Here is a 21754-nt window from a genome sequence, read left to right as displayed (position 1 = left end):
CCTTGCTTTGTTTTTTTTTGGGAGGGTTTTAGGGTCGTTCTCCCACCCCTGGCGTGCTGCTGGAAAAGGCAAGCCAGGCCTGATCCGAAAGCAAACGAGGCGCTTGGCTGCCCAGGGCGTTGTGTGCAACGGGGGGGTGGCTTTAGCAGAGATGATTTCCCGTGTCCTCTCCTGGGCAGCCCCAATCCCCCTGCCAGGGGCTCCCAACCAGCATCTTCCCCACAGAGGGAGCCTCTGGGTTGCACCCTAAAATAATAGGGGCTCACCCTGCTCCTGCGGCTCTTGCTGGGCTATGAAGGGCAGCAAAGCTGGGGAAGGGTCTGGAGCACAGGGCTGATGGGGAGCGGCTGAGGGAGCTGGGGGTGTTCAGCCTGGAGAAGAGGAGGCTGAGGGGAGACCTGATCGCTCTGCAGCTCCTGACAGGAGGGGCAGGGAGGTGGGTGTTGGTCTCTTCTCCCAAGGAACAAGTGATAGGATGAGAGGAAATGGGCTCAAGCTGCATCAGGGGAGGTTTAGATTGGATATTAGGAAAAATTTCTTCATGGAAAGAGTGGTCAAGCATTGGACCAGGCTGCCCAGAGAGGTGGTGGAGTCCCCATCCCTGGAGGGGTTCAAAAAACAGGCAGAGGTGGCACTTTGGGACATGGTTTAGTGGGCATGGTGGTGTTGGGTTGACAGTTGGCCTGATGATCTTAGAGATCCTTTCCAACCTTAATGATTCCTAGTTTTTACTTTCATTCAAAAATAATCCAGCCTCCAAGGCAGGAAACATGAAATTATGACTCTGCCCTTAACTGGTTTAGTGGTGGACATGGTAGTGCCAGGTTACTGGTTGGACTGGATGATCTTAATGGTCTTTTCCAACCTAAACGATTCTGATTCTGTAACATCCCCTGCCACTTCCCCTCTGCCTTCAGGGACGGCTTCTGCCCCACACTCATCACCTCTCTTGCAGACGCGGTGAAGATGAGGTGTGTGATCGCTGCTCCGGGGCAGAACGGGAGCATCAGGAGCCGTGTCCTTGCCCGGCTCAGAAGTGAGGGGCCCGGGGCTTTCTACAGGGGGTGGGTAGGGGATGGCCACCACCTTCCATCCTCTTCTGAAACGCAGCTGCTTCTGGAGCAGAGGCCCATGGCTCCAGGAGAGGATGTGCTGACTGCAGCAGGTTTGTGCCCGCGTTCCTGCAGCTTGGCTTTCTGGAACATTGTGATGTTTGTCACCTACGAGGGGCTGATGGCCTCCTCCGAGCCCAACGCTGCCGTCGCCACCTTCCCGGCGGTGCCTTCCCTGCTGATGCTGAAGGGGAGCCCAGCCGCCAGCCCCCCGCCACGGAGAGCGCTGGAGTGAGCACTGCGAGGCTTTGAGGAAGTCCTGTGGTCTTTTCTTCCCTGGTTTTGGTCTTTCCCTCACCACCCCATGCACAGTCACCCCCAAACCATCGCCGTTCCCATACCAGGAGTACTCCACCCCCCCTCCAAATCCTCCATCACCCTTCGCGTGGCTGTGGTGCCATTGTTGCGGGGTGGCAGCTAAGGAGAAGAATCCGGAAAGCAAGGTGGAGCTGAGTCCCAGGGGAAACAGCCTCAAGGGTGCTGCGTTTGAGGGTAGGAACAACCTCTACCAGGTCACAGCGCCGGCTCCAGAGCTTTATTGGTGGGAGAAGAGCGAGAAGGTCATCATCCCCTAGGACAGGAGGGCGTTTTTCAGCAGCATTTTCTTGTCAGGCGTGAGCTTCTTGGGAAAGCAGATGTTGAAATAGATGAGGAGGTCACCCTTGCACCGGGGGTCCTGGGGCAGCGGCATCCCCTCCCCTGGCACCACTTTGCAGTATTTGGGGCTGCAAAGCAAAAGAAGGGGCTGAGAGGAGCCACCGGACGATCCTGCCATGGGGGGCCACGGCCCCAAGCCCCCGCTGCATCCACAGGCAGAGCCCCACGCGTGCTTCCGAGCGGGTTTCCCCAGGGCAAGTTCGCTCCTCCAGCTTCCACCAGCCGCCTGCCCTCCTCTTCCAGCCTCGTGTCCCACCGCACTCCCCCCACCCACACCAAGCCCTCTCCCCCCTCTGCCACCAGCGACACGGCCCCATACGCCAAGAGTAGCCCACAGCCGGCGTCTTCCTCCTCCAGGCTGCGACCCCCTGAACCTGCTGGAAAAGGTTTTGAAGCACCCCAAAGAATCCAGGCACGGGGAATGTGCTTGGGAAGCGCCGAGCCAGTGCCAAGGAGGAACAGGCCAAGGTCAAGGTCCCTCCCAAAGCACCCATTCGCCTCCTTGGCCACCAAAACTCTGCAGAAAGGCCCCGTCCGACCACCTGAGCCCACCAGCCGTTTGCCCCCTGCGCTTACTCCACGATGTCGTTGATGGGGATGTTCAGCAGCCTCCCGTCCAGCGTCCTCACGCCCACCGTGCAACCGATCAGCGCCTGCAAGGCACGGAGCGGGACGTGGAGCTGCGTTGGCAGCCCCAAAGGGTGAACGTAAGCTGGGGCTGGCTCCGTCCCCTCGCTTGGCTCTTTACCTTGCCCAGGGGGATGGTGGCGACGTAAATAAGGTTGTCGTTGGCTCTTTTAAACCTCGGGTGGAGTTTCTCTTGGACAACGAAGGTGATGTCAGCTGGAATGACATTCGGGCCCTAAAATCAAGGGGCGGGGCGGGGGGTGGAAATAAAGATACCTGGAAATGGTTTGGTGTAACACAAGTTATTTTACACAAGGTGGACACAGATGCCTGTCCCTTTGTTGCTGCTTTCAGCTGGCTGGGGAGAGGGGAAAAGCATTTTTTTTCCTTTAAGGAAGAAAAAATAGTCTTTGATAAAGACTCCTGCTAAGCTAAGGGAAATCAGACTGGGTTTCGCAAAGGTGACGACAGGCAGAAAACCATCCCTTCCAATTATTATTTTTTAATCTACCTGAAGGCAAATCCAGGCAGGAAGGGCTCCTTAGAGCATCTCAGAGCACAGGAACACAAAACCACCCCGTGAGCCGTGCCACCACCTGCCCACACAAATGGGAAACCTGCAAAGAGTGTGCGGTCAGTCCCGAGGAAACCCGGCCCAGAACTTCACACCGTCATCACCTGGTCTCCTTCCTTCTCGAAGGTGATCCTGGTGCCCTGCTTCCACCCCGGCTGCACGTCGATCGTTAGGATTTTATCTCTGATGGTGCTCGTTTGACCATCTTCATTCATCACCTAGGGGGTGAACAAGGGGATTGGAAGAGCTGGGGCTGTGACCAGGCAGGAGCTCGGCTCTGCTCTGTCATCAGAGCAGCCGGCACGGGGTGCTGGCTCCATCCACGCAGCGCTGAGCCCCCAGGCTGGATCATGACCCTGCGGTGCCGGACACAGCCACGCAGACGGGGCAGTCTGTGCCGGTACAACCATGCGCTGAATCGTGGAACAGTTTGGGTGGGAAGGGACATTTAAAGGTCATCCAGCCCAACCCCCTGCAGTGAGCAGGGACAGCTTTAACCAGAGCAGGGTGCTCAGAGCCCCGTCCAACCTGGCCTGGGATGTTGCCAGGGATGGGGCATCGACCACCTCTCTGGGCAACCTGTGCCAGTGCCTCACCACCCTCAGTGTAAAACATTTCTTTCTTATATCTAGCCTGAATCTCCCCTCTTTTAGTTTAAAACCATAACCCCTTGTCCTGTTGCAACAGTTCCCTCTAAAAAGTCTGTCCCCATCTTTCTTACAAGCCCCCTTTCAGTGCTGAAAGGCCGCACTAAGGTCTCCCCGCAGCCTTCTCTTCTCCAGGCTGAACAACCCCAACTCCCTCAGCCTGGCCTCGGAGCAGAGGGGCTCCAGCCCTCGCATCATTTTGGTGGCCTCCTCTGGACCCGCTCCAACAGCTCCGTGTCCTCCTTGTGCTGAGGGCCCCAGAGCTGGGTGCAGGGCTGCAGGTGGGGTCTGCCCAGAGCGGAGCAGAGGGGCAGAATCCCCTCCCTCGCCCTGCTGGCCACGCTGCTGGGGATGCAGCCCAGGATGGGGTTGGCTTTCCGGGCTGTGAGTGCAGATTGCCAGCTCATGTCCAGCTTTTCATCCCCCAGCACCCCCAAGTCCTTCTCCGCAGGGCTGTCACACCCCGCCAAGGGACAACACAGAGAGGCGATCTGTGACACCACGGTGCCCAAAAAGAGAGGGTTATAACAGCACTGCTCATCCAGCTGCACACGAGCCAGCAAAGAGAGCAAGGACAGCTCCTACTCCACAGCAAGGCGGCTGGGGGTACAAACGGGATCAAATCGAGTAAGAGAAACTCAGGACTGGAACCAGGAGATCAGGACAGCGAGAGGAGGGATGCAGGTCACCGAGAGCAGAAAGGAGACGCAGCCCAGTGTGAAAACGAAAACGTGGGAGCCCAGGAAACACTGTGCTCCCTTGTGACCTGCCTCCGAAATCAGCCCTGTGTTCCCACCAGCTTTCACATCGCCTCTCATGCTGAATTCCTTTTGGAGAGAGGAGGATCCCAGTTCGGATCCTGCCGGTGTTTGTGCTCTGTTTGGTCCAGATCCCTCTCCATGGCACAGACATAGAGTGCTGTGATCTGCTGAGCCCTCCACGAGCAGGAACAGCCCTAAAGCCTCAGACTCTGCTGCCAAAACGTCCTACAGCAAGAGGAGAGTCCGGCCCAAAATTCCCCACCATGCCAAGCATGCTCCCCCTTCACCCACCCTGCGGGAGATCTTAATCTTCTTGGTGCAGCCATAGAACAGGTCTTCAAGGGAGAGGTAGAGATCCCGCACGATCGGGGGGTCTTGCTTCATCACTCCTCGTCCTCGCAGTCCTCCAAAGGGCAGGATCAACTCTGAGCCGTCCTCAGCAAAGAACTCTGTGTGAGCGAGCAGAGGGGGGTCACCTCACTCGGATCAGAGGTCGGGGGGGGAATCCTCTGGGGTTTCCTTATCCTGGAAGCCAAGCACCCCCAAATATGCCACCCAGAAACCTCCCATCTGCTCCTGCTTGGGATCACCTTCCTCCTCCAGCTGGAGTGGTTTTTTTTTCCTCCAGGAGTGTTTTTATCTTGCTCACGTGGTTTACAGCAGCCTCGCCAACCTGAGCCCTCTTTTTGACGGAAATCCTCCAAGAAAAGGCTCACAACGGTAGCTGGGAAGAGCTGACAGCCCAAACGTGTACCCCCAGGCCTCCCATCCACCCGAGACCGGGGGAAGTCACGATCTCACATCCAAGAATCGGGGACTGACAGCACCAGAGCGACCTGAGAATAGCTGGGCAGGGAAACATCCCTGCAAAGCTTAAAGCTCAGAGCTGGCGGTAGCCGTGGCATTGCAGCAGCTACAGACAGGGCCTGGGCCGCACCCCCAGAGCCCCGCTACGTACCCGCGAAGGGGTTGTCTCCACCAAAGAACTCCTTGAAGACTTTGTCAGGGTTGTTGTGAAACACGTAGCCGGCGGTCCAGGGGTTCTCATCACCAAATTCCAAGGGGATGCCACCTTTGAGACCCTCTTCTCCAAACTTGTCGTAGATGCCTTTCTTCATGGCTTAGGGAAGAAGGAGGAGTTGGGAATGGCCACGCTCCCCCATGCTGGGGGAGAGCCTGAGATCCAGGCTTTACTTGGGCAGAGACCAGAGAGAGCGGTCCCCCACCACCTTGAGAACAGCAAATTGGGATGGAAGCAGGAATCCATGCCAGCAGTCAGCCTGGCTGTGGGTCACAGAGCTGATGCCACCTCCCTGGGTGTGCCAGTGACCGGGGGTTCAGCCCTCGGCACCCCTCTGGCCAGAGCAGAGATGCTTCACCCCCGGCCCCTCCTGCCCCTAAGTTCTGTGGAAGAGAACTGTCTCCCCACTTACGATCGCTGAGCACATCGTAGGCCTCCGCCAGCTGCCTGAACTTCTCTGGTGCCCAGGGCTCCTTGCATTTTAAAGGATGGTTCTTCAAGGCAAGTTTGCGATAGCTATGAAGGGGAAAGGAGGGGAAGAGCCCAGCCTCACAGCCAGCCCCTGGGTGCCAGAACACCCCCCAGCCTAGGCTGCTCCCTCACAGCTTCTCCCACGCCTTTCCCCCGCCTCAGGCCCTTGAGGTGGAGGGAGAGGGGAGGCAAAGGGCAGCCATGCCCAGGGCTGCCGCCATTCCCAACACCACCTCCCGGCCCCCCAGGCCGCTCCCCAACCCTGGGGGGCTCGGGGGGGCTCCCCCCAGAAGGCCAAGACCCCTCACGCCTTCTTGATGTCGGCGTCGGTAGCGCCGCGGCCCAGCTCCAGCACGGCGTAGTAGTCCTGCCCCATGGCGGCCCGCGCCTCCGTTGCTATGGTCACCGCGGCGGAAGGCAGGCCGGCACTTCCGGTCTCCCCCCGCGCAGGGCACTATGGGAGCTGTAGTTCTCCCGCGCACTTCCGGGCTCCGGCCGCCCCCTCATGCCTACATTACCTCTCTTCTATCTTTTTGGGGTTTTCACTTATTTTTTTTCCCCTTTAAAAAAAAAAAAAAGAGTTTTCTCGGAAAATTCTTTTCCGCGCAGGTGTTATCAAAGCAGTTGCTTTATTTCAGTCCACACTGCGGTACAGTCACCTTCACAGCCCCCATCTCCAATTAATTCCCCCCCCATCTCCAATTCATTTTTATTTCCCCCACCCCCCCGTAGAAACAGCAGTTTTTCAGCAGTGAAAAAAAGAAATCATTGCCACACAAGACCCTAACACCCCAGAGCTGCTCTCCAAATTAAAAATGATCCAAGTTGTGTTGTAGTAAGAAATATTACCTGTCACCAAAAAACCTCTGTATAGAGCCCAGTTATCACAATAGCCTCAGAAATTTCTATATACCTCAGAAACTCCTATACACGCATCTCAAACGCGCTGTGCAGGAAAATAAGCTTGGAAGAGCTATTTCGACACATCTCTCCGCTATTCGGCCGAATCAAGCACTTAAAGGTCGGAAAGTTGGTATCTCCTCACTATCCCGTCTCTGCAGCACGTGTAAATTTGCTTCTCCCAAGAAGCTACCTGAAAAAAAGGGGGAGAAAAAGCAGTATTTAAGCAGAGTATCTCTCAAATGACAGTTAAAAGTAAAATTGAGGTACTTTAATTTAGAGATGGAAGCTTTCCTTTTGGACTTTTACAGAGTGAAGAGGAGACGGGTGCCTCCTGAAACAGCATTAGCAAGTTTTAAAGGACAGTTCGAGGTTTCACCAAGAGCTTCAGGAACACCTAAGCGCTCACACAAGGGTTCTTCTGTTAGATCTGAAAGGAGACGTGACCGTGCTTTGCTCACGCCAATGAGTTGTGCGGGTCAAATCTCAGGCTCCACGTGAGGCTGAGCGTTACCTAGGAGAGGGAGAACAGGAGCGTGGAACTGGAACGGGTTAAAAAAAGAGCTGATTTCCAGCAGGTTGAGAGCTCAGGGAACCCAGGTCATGCTCCCCGATCTGCGCAAGTGCAGCGGGGTGTCTGGAAACACAACAGCAAGACCCGCTTTCTGCTCTCGAGTCACCAGGGGACAAGAGAAAAGAGGCAGCACCATGCAGCCGGCTGTTTCTCTTACCCCACTGATCCTCCAAGCAGAATTAATTCACATTTCTTTACAGAAATACAGTTCCACCAGAGCTACTCCAACAACCAAACTACTGCACTGCTTCAGCTTTGCTCCTGCACGACGGAGATAACGCCAGCGTATACTGCAGAGGATTTGTTTATGCAAAATATTATTCAGGTAGGAAAAAAAAAAAAGCTTAAAAGTCAACTGTGTGAAGGAACCCATTGTGCGGGCTGCCGAATCCCAAGATAAAGGCAGTTGCCTGCTACCTGGCATCATCCTTCCCTACACCCTTTATTGTGGGCGATATACCACGTTCCTTACCTTGTACACAGGGTCACAGTCAGCGTCTGTGAGATCGAGGACATAATCGAGGTCTTGCTGAATGATAAAGCAGGTTCCATCGCCTCCACGAGCAGAACAGATAGCCAGCAAGGAAGGAACATTGGCCAGTTAGTGAAACAAGCCATGCTCTTGATGACAAACAGGCACTAACAGGTCCATCAGAAATGCCTGTCCACAGGGTATGAAGCCCCCAGGGAGAGGGAAACGTGTTATGAGGATGTCAGAGAGATGGGAAAAGGCTCTAAGAGTTGAGATGCACCTTGGAGGCCCGATTTTGGAGGAACACGGGGGACGTGAGGAGTGGAAATCACAAGGCAAAAAGGAACTATGTAATATAGCTCCTGCTACATCCCCTTTTGGCGACGGACACTGTCCAGCCCTCTTCTACAAGCCTGTATGGAAGAGGGCAATACCCAAAACTCCTCGATTCAATTCTACAATTTCTACTGGCACAACACAGCACTTGAGTTACCTTGGCTGGCAATAAATCCATCTCGGTACGGGAGCAGCGAAAGCACTGGTGCTCCTGATCTATGGATGACCTGGATTGGAGTGCTAGAAAAAGGAGCGGAAACGAGGGATGAGTATTATGGTCTATAGGCAAGAGCCCATTACAATGTGCAAACACTGACAGAAGAATGCGAGCTCGTGGTTAACAGACACATGAGGAGAACACAGAGGACACAGGGACTTGATCAGCAGTTAGCAAAGAGTCTGTCCTCTAGAAGCAGATGGAATTCAGCACTGGTTTTCCTGTAGATGTTGCTAAAGGATCAAAGTGGGAGTAAGGAGTTAGCTAGCAGGCGAATACCAGTAAGTCTCCATGCTGGGTTACAGACACAGATTATCCTTCTCAAGACACAGACAAAAGCTTGGAGCTCATCCAGAGTGAAAGACTCTTCAGACTTTGGTGCCAACCTCTCCAGCTCCCACCCAAAAGCACCGTCTGGATGCCCCCCTGCTCAGAGCTCGCCTTTGACACTCATCAAAACCAACTTAGAACAGCTCCCGCCTTCAGCGACAGCGCAGCTCCAGTCCTATGCTGGAGCGAGGGTCAGGGTAAATGTTAGGATCCTACAAAGACACCGAAGTCTCACTGGTGAAGGAGAGGAAGGGGCTGTGCTTTTGGTGGGAGGAATACTGCTGTTAAGAAGTTTTCTGCTAAATCTATCTACATGTATATACACATAGACTATATATAATCACCCAGATATTCATATATAACATAATATGCACAGTGCATGAACATAATTTTTATATGCATATATTTTAAAAGCAATAATCTGCAAGGTAAGGCTAAGCCAAGAGCATCCTCCCCAGCGCTCCCCAAGAGAAAGAAATGGCTGCAAGAGGCTCAGAAGCTCACGGCTTGGGCTGTCCCACCCTTTAGAAGCGGCACTGTCCACCAGCACTCTCAATCTGGCTCTCTTTCCCAGCCAAAAAACTAGTCGTCATTTAAATACTCGCAGCCCCAGGCACTCACTCACTCTGTGTTTCTCACATCCAGCTGATAGATGTTCCCATCCTGAGTCCCTGCTAGGATATAGGTGCTCGAGAGGAACGTGCAGCAATTGAATGCATCAGATCCATCGAAGAGGAACACCTGGAAATAAGGAACAAATTCAAGTGTCAGCCACTCACAGGTGAGGACACAGAACACCCAGGAGAAGGCAGCAATCATTTATTTAAAAGTCAGTACAGTCGCTTCCATGAGTCATGGCACAAATGGGCGATCCCAGAGCCAGGTTAACAACCCCTCAGCTCTGCTCCAAGACGTGCAGAACAGCGCTCCAGGATCACTCTTGTCAAGCCAGCAGAGACAGTGCAATCGGTGAACGTTCCCGGGTCTCTTTTGGAGAAAGAAGGTGTCACACAGTGACAGGCGAACCAATGCTGAGCTCAAAATAATCTTCAGACACCCACGGAGCAGCAGGACGGGATCTGTGTGGCAGGTTGGCAAAGAGAACTCCTTCCTCCCAGAGCCACAGTCATTGTTACAGAGGCTGTGAGCTTTTTCCAGGTGAGCCCTTGCCATCTCACTGACCAGCCTTGGTGAGCATATCTGTTCCATCCACGTTTTTCACTCACCACAAATGCCACAAGCAGTTCAATCTGCTACGGCATCGGAAGCTCCTGTTCTACTGCTCGGGATGGTCCTGATAAGATCTTCAGTACCTGAGATCTACCAGCTCCATTTTCCTTTACTAAGAGGAGGGAGATGGACTGGTGACCACCTGAGGTCCCCTTGACACTCTAATTAAACCAGAATAAACAGCAACTTTACACCTCGGCTGGATGAGATGGCCTGCAGCTCCTGCTTTCACAATGACATCTACTGGCCACTGTTTAAATTAGTCTTCCCCAGACCTGAGTTAAACCCCTGAGCGACTGATACTCCTCAAACCCCTGCACACAAATCTAGCCAGTAGGAAGGAGAGGAAGCATTTATTGTACCAGGTTTTAGTCTTTCCTCCATGGAATAACACATGGGGGAGAACACTGCAGTGTAGGACCTCGGCCAAAGGCAGGCAGATCAGCTCTCCCCTGCCTCCAGCCTGGTTCTGTCCCTTTCTGTGCCATGTGGTGAACCTCACCAGGGGAACGGTACAGGATTAACACCAACCAGTTCACCCATCTAGGTCAGTTTTAACCTGTCTCAATTCCCCAGCCCAGCGCTCTGCACAGCCACGTGAATGGCAGCTTACAAACCGAGGAGCTGCCGCAGCAGCAATGGAAATGAAAGGACTGACACCTCGGAGCTGATTTTATAGCAGCATCACAGAGCACTCTCCCAGGGAAGTACTTCTGATAGTCTCAGACTCCTTACCGGCTGCCTGCTCTGCAGTCCAACTCCTTGAAGCTTCTTGTCTTCTCGAGCCAGCAGCAGGATTTTCCCTTCTGTCCCAATCTCACGCTCACCTGACAAAAGGAGAATGGTTAATTCCAGCAGCAGATACGCAAGAAGTCTTGATGGTACCAAAACCTGGCAGTTTGGATTGCCCCTGCTGAACCTACAACAGCATTCCTCCACGCCCTAAGACACCAGATGCTGCAAGGCAGGCCAGTAATCAAGGAGACACCAGTCTTAATCACTTAAATGACTCGATAAGGCTCAATTCCTCTGCAGGACTGGAGTGCTCTATTCTGGTGACCCTCGTTCCCTTCCCTAGGCGGTACGAGGGCACGCAACAGCATGCCACACGCTCAGGGTTATCGGTGACAAACCTAAGCAGCTTGGGACAGGGGAACTAAGATGAATTTTAAGAGAAAGATCCTTACTAGGAGCTTTTTCAGGTGTGCCCAGGTTCAGCGAGTTGTCAGCAGTGCCCACGGCGATGCCGTTGACAGGAGAGCCACAGTCAGCGATGACACCCAGACAGGCAGATTTTCCACAGTCCCAGAGGCGGGCAGTGCCGTCTCTAGAGCAGGAAAGGACATTTCTTCCCCGATCCACAATGGCAGTGTCCAAAATACCTGCGTCAAAGCAAAGGCCGTGTTCAGACAGACAGCGTGGAAGGCAGACACACAAAGCATCTCATTTCCCAAGGCAAACTCAACTACAAGCCCCAAGCCACTGTCCCCAGAGTGCCACCTCTCACACACAGCCAAATTGTGTGGGGTGCAATGCGAGGCAGGGAGCCATGGCATCTAGAAAGAGGTGTACGTGGAAGGTAAGGGCTCCCAGCAAATCATACAGAGCAGGCGCCAGCGCCTGGCACAAAGGCAAGATACACTCTCTACAACTACCGGAAAGGAGGTTGTAGTGAGGTGGGTGTTGGTCTCTTCTCCCAAGTAGATAACGATAGGACAAGAGGAAATGGGCTCAAGCTGCGCCAGGGGAGGTTTAGATTGGATATTGGGAAAAATTTCTTCACAGAAAGGGTAGTCAAGCATTGGAACAGGCTGCACAGAGAGGGGGTGGAGTCCCCATCCCTGGAAATGTTCAAATAAATGTGCAGACATGGCACTTTGGGACATGATTTAGTGGGCATGGTGTTGGGTTGATGGTTGGACTGATGGTCTTAGAGATCCTTTCCAATCTTACTGATTCCTAGTTTTTACTGTCATTATAAATGATCCAGCCACCAAGCCAGGAGGCGTGGGGTTGCTACTCTACCCTGAATTGGTTTAGTAGTGGACTTGGTAGTGTTAGGTTAATGGTTGGACTGGATGATCTTAAAGGTCTTTTCCAACCTAAATGATTCTATGATTCTATATTACCAATAACAGGATCGGCAAAACCTCGCCTCAAACTGAGCTGATACCGCAGCTGCGGCTGAGTTTCCACCTCCATAATTAACCTCTAACTTGGGCAGAAAATAGCCTGGCCCAGCACTCTTAGAACATTGCCAGCTCCAGATAATCCCCAAAGTTGCGTGGGGCAAGCAGCATCCACATTATCCAGCTACAGCAACACCAAAAGAGCAGTTTTTGCAGGTGCCAATGTCCCCCAGCAACTTTTATTTCACTGTGGGCTGTTGAGTCTAGATCTGAAAAATGATGCAGTGTTTTTTTGGAAGGGAACAGTCAGACGGTTAGAAGATTGAATTGATACTTTCCCTACAGAAGCAACTAAACACAGCAAGCTCAAATGACAGGACAAGCCAAGCAAACTGACTGCAGCAGCTTGGGCTGGAGTTATAAGCAGGGAATAAATTCAACTTCAGAGCCCCTGGGAGCCAGCCAGCATTGTTCTGACCAAAGCTGTTACACCACCTGCCGCATTTTGTTTACAGGACGTTTGCAGCAAATATTTCGAAACCACACAAATAGATCATATGAAAACAATGGCAGGTTCAGTGCGAGGCAAGTTTCTGAGTTAATCAAGTTTTGAGCAGCCAGCCACGTGGCTTATTAACTGTTTCAATAAAGCTTTGCACCTTGTGAGACAGGGAGAAACAAGAGACCATACAGAGCAGTTAGTTGCTCAGGGGGAGATAATTTGGGGCAGGGTTTTGGGTGTCTGATGCCACAGCCACAACTCACTCAGACTTGCTCACGTGTCACCCAAGCGTTCAAGTTGGCATCCCTGGCAATCACAGTGACAAGACAGCACCGCTGGCCACTGCGCTCCGGGCCAGGTGTAAACAGGAGTAAAACGGGAGCCTGCTTAAGCATTACGTATAAATCCACGCTGCTTCTGAACAAGGGGTCCTGGAAACCAAACCTTCTTTCCAGAGATTAACAGAGGCTCTTTCCAGAAACTTGCTTTGATCACAGCTCTCGGAAGCCTTTCTGGGTAGCACATTTTCCATCCCTTGCAGTTCTGCCCTGGGACTAAGACAGTGTCAACTGGAGGAGTTTGTAGTGTGGAACCCGAACGCAAGGAATGGCATTCAACTCGCCACATAAGGTGGCCAGCGCAACCTCTACGTGAGGACATAAGGAGGGTGAGGAATTTACTCTTTTTCAGCGGTGGCAGAGCTGAACATGTGCCCTCAGTACAAGGGTGAACGAGCTTATTCCAGCCCTCCTTAAGAAAATCACTTAAGTATCCTTGCAGCTGCTCTCGCTGTGCCTTACTCATTTTCAACAGCAGGTAACTGCCTGCCTGAGTTCTGGAAGTCCACAATAAACTGCTTTATGCTTCTCTGGGCAAGGAAAAAACAAACAAAAGGAAGAGGCTCTGGAGCAACTGGAGGTGAGGGGATGATGCGGGTGCAAGCAGGAGGCATTCCCAGTGCAGGCAGCAAGGCTACTGAACGCAGCTCTGGAGCACCGAGACTGCCCTGGACGAGCAGAATTCCTTCTACCTCTATCTCTGGCACTCACAACAGGCTAATGGACTGCACCCTCCCTCTTTTTACCTTAATTAATGAAGAAAACATAGGTCAGTGAGAGAAACCTAGCAACTACTGATCTTTTTATGCAAGTTCTGGGAGCTTGAAAAAGATACTCCGGACATCTGATACAAATGCACAGCACAGAGCGCAGCAGGCTGGTGACTGGACGTTAGTCCTGGGGTACAACACAATTATACACACGGCAGATCAAGCATTTTAAAGGCTGAGTACTCTGTACCTCCTTTGTGACCTTTAAATGTTACTACGCAGCTGGCATCTTCTGCTGACCAGATCTTTAGCTGGGCATCCATTCCCCCACTCAGAACCACGAGGCCCGATGGGAAAAACCTGCAACAATTCACATCATACACATGGCCTTCCAATAGTCTCTGGAAAAACAAAGAACTACATGCTAGTTCCATTGTTATCACCCTTATGCCAAGCAATTTTTGAGCTATGACACTGGAAAATTTGGTGTTCCCATGTAGGCAGAGGATTAAGCTCATTTCCTCTGGGTTTGCGTTCCTGCAACAGACTCGTCTGAATTCGAGGCAGTCAAGGAGGTAGCAGGTACACTTTGGGCCTCTCTCTTCCATTTGAGCAGCTAATTACATAGCAAAGGATACTACATTTGTTTCTAGTAACAGCTTAAATGTCTTTATCCTCTGCCAAACGAGCAGCCGACAGGTCAAGCTCCACTAGAAACACCTTAACTGGGAAGGCAGCTAGCCATGATATGGTTAATCCATCACGGGCAGGAGTCTTTTTTCCCCTCACCTCTTCTCTACTGCAGAAGAAATTCAGTGCTTGCACCATGCAGGTTAGGAGCTGTCGGTTACCTTCTGCACTCTAGCTGTCATTCCTAATTACCCATTCTCATTTTCACCCTGGGACTCCTCTCTGGATTGCTGAGCATCATTTCCCTTGGGAGAAGTCGCGCTTTCCAACAGATTTGACTTAAAACCTCCGAGACATCAAGTTTCAATTAGCTTTTCAATCAAAAAGTCAGATCCTTGCCTGCCCTAGACCACAGCGTGCGGACAGCCTGACCCAAGTCACAGCCGAATGACTTCAGTAATGTCACAGCCAACACACAACATCAAAGCTAGACGCTCTTACTCTTATTTCTCCATTCGCAGCCTGCCAGATTTTCATGGTCCCATCTGTGCTGGTAGACACGCCAAGCCCACCGCCACTGGAAATATCAAGACAGGTAATCTGCCGGAGGGTAAAAACACCAAACGTTAGCTTTATATGACCCTGTATATAGGTATTTCTGCTCAAGAGCTTAACTCTGTACTGGGGGAGACTTAAGTACATCATTCAGCACTACTAAATGAGTCCAGCAATATGTCTTGGGGAGATAAAACACCCGAAAGAGCTTCCATACTCCTAGCTAAACAGTTTCAACCTGATAACATCCTAACATTTAAGCAAGGACTTCACAGGCTTTCTCGCCTCACCCTCTCAACATGTTTTATGAGATATTAATTAAGCCCTTAAGAAATCAAAAGACAAGTGGATCCTGAACAGCAGGGTTTTTCTAGAGGACAAGGGCAGCATAAAAAGAAATTCTTCTCAATGTATCTGTTTACACAGATGGCTGCGTTCCTCCTTCAAAAGCGAGCTGCTGATCTGGGCTGACCCGCAGCCAGGGCTCAGACAAGTTGGGTGATTGAAACCTGGCACAAAGCACCCCAGTTTTCTTGTAATTGCCACGAGAAATTGTTATTCTCTGCCTGTGACTCTGCAGAGATCCGCAAAGCGAGGAGAAAAAGAAATGCTGAGTCAGAAGCCTGCACAGACAGCAGTTGTATATCAGCTTTACCCCAGGTGAAGCAGAAATCTGGATTTTTTTTCTAGCAGCTCCTGTACACAGATAAGAAATTGCACCAAGCCGTTCTGCGCTAGCCCGAGATAAGTGGCCAGCTTGAGAGCACCCTGACTCACAAGCCCTCAAGACATCGTTCGAGATATTTATGAAGCCAACGGCACGGCCTGAATTTTCTGAAACACTGACTCAAAACTAGTTCCTTCTGCAGGCAGGCTAACTCCTCGCACAGTCTGTCACGCTAAGGTATTAACAACTGCCTGCTTTGCATAAATACCAGGAAAGCTGAATACTTTTGAAGAGAGCAGATGTTGGGCTTCTGTTCTTGTAAAAGGGCAGCCTTTCCTGTGCTGCCAACATTACTGCCACCATTTGGGAAAGGTAGATGTATTTCAGTTGTGCGTGAAATAAGGTAGCGGGTATTCTAGCCTTGAAAGAAATGATTACATCTTCCAAGTGACAGATATTTCCAATATAGATTGCAGCAACACTAAACAGGCTGAAAAACCAACAATATAGATCTTGTTAGAAACACTGGTGTTGCATTCTGGAAAAAAACCAATAAAATTATCACAACTACGTAGTGGAATAGCTGCCTTGTCTTGCAAGATTTGGATACTGGAGTCATGCTGTATCACCTCCAAAAGCTTCCTCATAATTGTATTTGCACTCCATGGATTAGAAGAAAGTACTTCAGTGGCAAAAACCGCTGACAGAAATGAGAAATGCAAATCACAGTTCCATTACTGTTCCAACCCCTCAGCACAATGACAAAGCAAAGTTTCCAGTCTTAACTTGCACAGTCCGTCAGTGCGCTTGCAGGTCCCAACCACCTGGTCAGGTATGGAAGGATGAGCCTGCTCATCTTCATCCCAGGCTTCAGATTAAATGTTTTTCTGAACAATGAACTGCTCTCAAAGAGGACTGGGCTTTGGCGATCCTCTTGCACGTGCTCAGCCTTAGCCAGCAGCCGGCCTGAAGAGTCAGTTGGATTTACTACCACGTTCACAGGGAAACCCAAAGATACAAGCAGATTGACTTTGCCAAGAAAGATGACAGCTAGAGGCCCGAGATCTAAAGACGATGCCCTTGGGCAGACCAAGTACGTAACACAAAATCATAGAATGCTTTGGGTTGGAAGGGACCTTTAGAGATCATCCAGCCCAACCCCCTGCAGTGAGCAGGGACATCCTCAACCAGACCAGGGTGCTCAGAGCCCCGTCCAACCTGGCCTGGGATGTTGCCAGGGATGGGGCATCGACCACCTCTCTGGGCAACCTGTGCCACTGCCTCACCACCCTCAGTGTAAAACATTTCTTCCTCATATCCAGTCTAAATCTATTCTTCTTTAGTTTAAATCCATTACTCCTTGGTCCTGTCACAACAGGCCTTGCTAAAAAGATTCTCCTCATCTTTCTTCGTATCAGCCCCCTTTCAGCGCTGAAAGGCCGCACTAAGGTCTCCCCGCAGCCTTCTCTTCTCCAGGCTGAACAACCCCAACTCCCCCAGCCTGGCCTCGGAGCAGAGGGGCTCCAGCCCTCGCATCATTTTGGTGGCCTCCTCTGGCCCCGCTCCAACAGCTCCGTGTCCTCCTTGTGCTGAGGGCCCCAGAGCTGGGCGCAGGGCTGCAGGTGGGGTCTGCCCAGAGCGGAGCAGAGGGGCAGAATCCCCTCCCTTGCCCCGCTGGCCACGCTGCTGGGGATGCAGCCCAGGATGGGGTTGGCTTTCTGGGCTGACAGCGCACATTGCCAGCTCATGTCCAGCTTTTCATCCCCCAGCACCCCCAAGTCCTTCTTGGCAGGGCTGCTCTCAATCTCTTCATCCCCCAGCCTGTACTGATACCAGGGGTTGCCCCGTCCCAGGTGCAGGACCCTGCACTTGGCCTTGTTGAACCTCATGAGGTTCACACAGGCCCACCTCTCCAGCTTGTCCAGGTCCCTTTGGGTGACATCTCGTCCTTCTGGCGTGTCAACCGCACCACTCAGCTTGGTGTCATCTGCAAACTTGCTGAGGGCGCACTCAATCCCACTGTCTAGGTCACTGTTGAAGATGACAGAGCTGCATCAATCTGCAGCTGTTTCCAGATGTTCCAGGAGGACATCCTATGGCGTCCTTTTGCTGCACGTGCAGCAGCCAGGGCTTGTGGGGACACGATATGCCATACTTGAGTCACAAATTCTCCTACCTAGGCAAGAGTCAGACCAACCTGCTCTCCTGAAAAGCTCCAACAGCTCAAACCACAGCTAATTTTAACAGGGTGCAGGATCAATACTCAACCTCCACTTGAAAAAAAAAATAATTGGGAGTTAAAACAGGAATGAAAAGATTTAAATAAGCGCACAAGATAACGGTTTAGCTGTTACAACAGCCATTAGGTACATTTACTCACATATTGGTAACACAAGAAATACATTGGTAACATGAGTGACATTTCATATAACAAACCAATCTGTGGTAATTTGCTGCCTAGTTAAAAAAGCAGCCTGTGAAGGTCATTCAAGCGGGAACAAAACGCCTCACTGACGTTCAACATATCCCCAAACTTTCAGGAGAGATATGTAAACAGGCAAGGCCCAGCATGAGTGCTCAGAATAAGAGGCAGGAGGTAAAAAGGCTAACAGGAGCTTAGTCCACACCGGCTTTAAACTTATCTACATATTAATAGATATTGCTTCAGCTGCTTTCCAGAGGAGAGCTCTGCAGTGCAGCTGTAAGCCCTCACAGCCGTTTGACAGCAGACTAAACACTTACGCCTGCATTTCCATTTTGCTGTGCTTTGAATGTCGATTCCATTTATCACACAAAAGGGCAGCTGGGGACTCTTAAGTAGCACAAAGCTCAGAGAAGCGATTCACCTCTGTCTCCGGAGCTGCCTTACTGCCAAGCTCCATCTCTCAGCAGAGCCACGCTTCCTCTAAAAACAGCTGTAGAGATGCGGAATTGCCTTTATGTCAAAACGCACCTTGATTTATACTGCTTTTGAGCTTCGTTACTAGAGACTGACTTTTCAGCTTTCCAGCATTTTCGCCTGGGTTTATCACAACAATTTACTTAATAAATCACGAGACAAGCGTACTAAAACATCTCCAGGAGCTTTCAGGGGACTCCCTTTAAGGGCAGCCGGCTGTACCTGCAGGCTACACACTCCCTAGTTTCTTGGATCCTTTCCACGGAGGGTTAAGTGTTCAGGAAAAGCACAGACTACTTGCCAGCAAAGCCAAGTTATGTGCTTCTCTTCAGTGAGGAAATGAAACTTCAAGTCAGAGTCAGCCTTTCTGTATCACTGTTCAGGGAGAAGCCGTACTTGTTGCACCCCCCGATTGACAGGGGTACAATAAGAAAGAAGATTATTCAGCAGAACGAGCAGGACTGCTTTTAAATAAGCGAGAAGTTCGTGCGATTTATTTATTTTTTTAAATACAAGCTGGGCCTTTCTAGCGTCTGAATCTCCACCAGGTCAAGAGGAATTTAAACAACACTGGATTCCCAGCCCCGCAAACAGAAATCGATACAGCAAATATCAAAACCAGGCAGCTTCGTTATGCAGGAGCAAACAGCCACTACAAACTGGGGACAGATATGAACCAGTCAGAGATGAAGAGCTCAGTGCCTGGAACCTTTTATTTTTTACCTTGTTTTCTGACACCCCAATTCACACATCTTATCCCTTTACATGGTGATCTGTCATGGGCCTGAAGTGAGCAGAAATTAGACCGCTTGCAAGAAAACAGTCTAAAGAATTTGAGAGAGTATTTTTTGGGGGTAAACTTAACCATGATCAAGTTTTCCAAGTTTTTATGATCTGATGTGTTTTGTTACCCAGTTCACACACAAAGTCATGCCGCAGGCCACCCCTCTGAATGAGCACGCAACAGTCAAGAGACACGTTGTGAAAGTTCACAGTTGCTTCTGGTTATTTCCCACTCACTTTGCCAAGTTACTTACACTTTTCTGATGAATTCTACAAAAAGTTGTGTACGGGGCCAGGAACTTTGTGGACACATTTTCGTGAGGACAAGAAATTAGAATGCTTTTCTAGAGGAGGAAAGAGAGGAGAACAAGAATTAGAAGTGCTGTTAGCCCTACTGAAACACAGAGGCTGCCAAGAATCATCGAATCACAGAATGCTTTGGGTTGGAAGGGACATTTAGAGATCATCCAGCCCAATCCCCTGCAGTGAGCAGGGACAGCTTTAACCAGAGCAGGGTGCTCAGAGCCCCGTCCAACCTGGCCTGGAATGTTCCCAGGGATGGGGCCTCCACTGCCTCTCTGGGCAACCTGTGCCAGTGCCTCACCACCCTCAGCGTAAAACATTTCTTCCTTATATCCAGTCTAAATCTATCCTTCTTTAGTTTAAATCCATTACTCCTTGGTCCTGTCACAACAGGCCTTACTAAAAAGATTCTCCCCATCTTTCTTCCTATCGGCCCCCTTTCAGTGCTGAAAGGCCGCACTAAGGTCTCCTCGCAGCCTTCTCCTCTCCAGGCTGAACAACCCCAACTCCCTCAGCCTGGCCTCAGAGCAGAGGGGCTCCAGCCCTCGGATCATTTGCGTGGCCAAGGTAGAACTACGATCTGGATGTGGCTGTGGTCTCTCACAGCCTGAAGACTGATGGAAGGTGCAGTGTTGGGTTCGTCTTCTTATGCCTCCTCAAGATGCAAACCCCGGGGGGCAAGGGATGGCCGCTATGGCCTGGCCAGCCATGACACACAGCCCCAGCCCAACTGTGCGATCTACAGACCAGCTCCAAGCCACCACACAGGCGGGAGGCCCAGTATAGCTGGATGGGACCGCAGAGGGGACTGGGCGACAGCTTTAGGCTGCTATTTTGACTGGCATAAGAGTATCGCCCCTTCGTGCGTGGAAGGCGGTTACCGACCCCGCTCCACCCCAGCCCCGGCACCTTGGTGACTTCCCCAACCATGAAGCCCTCGGAGGCAGCGATGTCAGGGACGCCCTCGGTGCTGAGCCCACGGCGGGTCAGGCTGCCGTACAGGGTGGGCTTCCCTGCGGGGAGAGCAACCATCAGCTCGGCCACCCCTCAGAGCCCAGATCCCCCTCACCCCCTCCTAACCCACAGCCCCCCCACCCCCCAAAACAGCCCTCACCCCCTCCTAACCCACAGGACACCCCCAAAACTGCCCTCAGCCCTCTCTAAACCACACAGCAGCCTCCAAACACCCTCACCCCCTCCTAACCCACAGGGCACCCCCCAAAAAACGCCCTCACCCCCTCCTAACCCACAAGGCACACCCCCAAATGGCCTCACCCCCTCCTAAGCCACAGTGCACCCCCCAAAACAGCCCTCAGCCCCCTCTAAACCACACAGCAACACCCAAACACCCTCGTCCCCTCCTAACCCACAGGGCACCCCCCAAAACTGCCCTCACCCCCTCCTAAGCCACAGTGCACCCCCCAAAACAGCCCTCACCCCTTCCTAAGCCACACTGCACCCCCCCAAAACAGCCCTCAGCCCCCTCTAAACCACACAGCAACACCCAAACACCCTCGCCCCCTCCTAACCCACAGGGCACCCCCCAAAACCGCCCTCACCGCCTCCTAACCCACAGGACACCCCCCAAAACCACCCTCACCCCCTCCTAACCCACAACCCCTACCCCCCCCAACACCCTCACCCCCTCCTAACCCACAGGACACCCCCCAACACCCTCACCCCCTCTTAACCCACAGGACACCCCCCAAAACCGCCCTCACCGCCTCCTAACCCACAGGGCACCCCCAAAACCACCCTCACCCCCTCCTAACCCACAGTACACCCCCCAACACCACCCTCAGCCCTCTCTAAACCACACAGCAACGCTCTGACACCCTCACCCCCTCCTAACCCACAGCCCCCCCCGACACTCTCACCCCCTCGCAACCCACAGCCCCCCCCCCCCCAAACGCCCTCACCCCCTAACGCACAGGGCCCCCTCAGCCCGCCCGCCTCCCTCCGAGGCCTCCTCCGGCCCCTCAGCGCTCACCAGGGCTCCGGCAGCTCAGCCAGGCCTCACCCTCGTCCCTCCTGTGGGGAGAAAGAGCGGCGGTGAGTGCGGGGCGGGGGGCCGGGGCCGGGGGAAGGGGGCCGGGAGGGACCGTGCCCACCTCAGCGCCTGGCTCCAGTCGCTCTGGATCCGCAGCGTCGCCGCCATCTTGCCGGGGCACACGCACCTCCTTCCGCCTCCTTCCTTCCCGTCAGCCCCCGCGGGGCGGAAGCGGAAGGCGCCGTCCAATGAGCGAGCGCTTCCGCCGCCACGCCACGCCCCGTCAGTGCCTTTCCCGTCGCTAGCCTTAAAGGGGCCG

At 52.4% G+C, this 21754-nt stretch overlaps 2 protein-coding genes across 5 annotated transcripts; both read right to left on the bottom strand.

Annotated features, from left to right (window-relative positions):
• Positions 1 to 1353: 1353 nt before the first annotated feature.
• Positions 1354 to 6795, bottom strand: DNAJB13 (DnaJ heat shock protein family (Hsp40) member B13). 4 transcript variants are annotated; one of them, XM_075705587.1, is made up of 9 exons: positions 6179 to 6246; positions 5812 to 5915; positions 5337 to 5498; positions 4670 to 4827; positions 3075 to 3188; positions 2518 to 2631; positions 2346 to 2422; positions 2144 to 2146; positions 1354 to 1837 (listed from the first exon to the last, which is right to left on the bottom strand). In XM_075705587.1, exons 1-9 carry the CDS (start codon positions 6244 to 6246, stop codon positions 1684 to 1686), a joined length of 954 nt encoding a protein of 317 aa, XP_075561702.1. In that variant the 3' UTR covers positions 1354 to 1683. The 4 variants fall into 4 exon arrangements, with proteins under 4 accessions (XP_075561702.1, XP_009481713.2, XP_075561711.1 ...); XM_009483438.2 differs by lacking the exon at positions 2144 to 2146; XM_075705596.1 differs by lacking the exons at positions 2144 to 2146; positions 5812 to 5915; positions 6179 to 6246 and adding an exon at positions 6784 to 6795.
• On the bottom strand, positions 6784 to 21603 carry PAAF1 (proteasomal ATPase associated factor 1). The gene is made up of 12 exons (XM_075705569.1): positions 21557 to 21603; positions 21436 to 21476; positions 20355 to 20458; positions 19397 to 19486; positions 14740 to 14838; positions 13859 to 14009; positions 11117 to 11311; positions 10665 to 10756; positions 9325 to 9440; positions 8310 to 8392; positions 7817 to 7899; positions 6784 to 6963 (listed from the first exon to the last, which is right to left on the bottom strand). Exons 1-12 carry the CDS (start codon positions 21601 to 21603, stop codon positions 6886 to 6888), a joined length of 1179 nt encoding a protein of 392 aa, XP_075561684.1. The 3' UTR covers positions 6784 to 6885.
• Between the last annotated feature and the right edge of the window lie 151 nt (positions 21604 to 21754).

The sequence above is a fragment of the Pelecanus crispus genome, chromosome 1, assembly GCF_030463565.1.
Source record: "Pelecanus crispus isolate bPelCri1 chromosome 1, bPelCri1.pri, whole genome shotgun sequence".
In the NCBI taxonomy this organism is placed as follows: Eukaryota; Metazoa; Chordata; class Aves; order Pelecaniformes; family Pelecanidae; genus Pelecanus; species Pelecanus crispus.
This window is presented reverse-complemented; position numbering and strand designations above follow the sequence as displayed.

Coding starts and splice junctions, on each gene's coding strand:
- DNAJB13 (XM_075705587.1), bottom strand. CDS start 6,246: ATGGGGCAGGACTACTACGCCGTGCTGGAGCTGGGCCGCGGCGCTACC. Junction 5,499..5,811: donor CTACGATGTGCTCAGCGATC/GTAAGTGGGGAG, acceptor TTCTTCCCTAAG/CCATGAAGAAAGGCATCTAC. Junction 3,189..4,669: donor AGATTAAGATCTCCCGCAGG/GTGGGTGAAGGG, acceptor TTCACCCCCTAG/GTGATGAATGAAGATGGTCA.
- PAAF1 (XM_075705569.1), bottom strand. CDS start 21,603: ATGGCGGCGACGCTGCGGATCCAGAGCGACTGGAGCCAGGCGCTGAG. Junction 11,312..13,858: donor ATTTAAAGGTCACAAAGGAG/GTACAGAGTACT, acceptor GCTTTGACGCAG/GTATTTTGGACACTGCCATT. Junction 6,964..7,816: donor ACTGTGACCCTGTGTACAAG/GTAAGGAACGTG, acceptor CCTTTTTTTCAG/GTAGCTTCTTGGGAGAAGCA.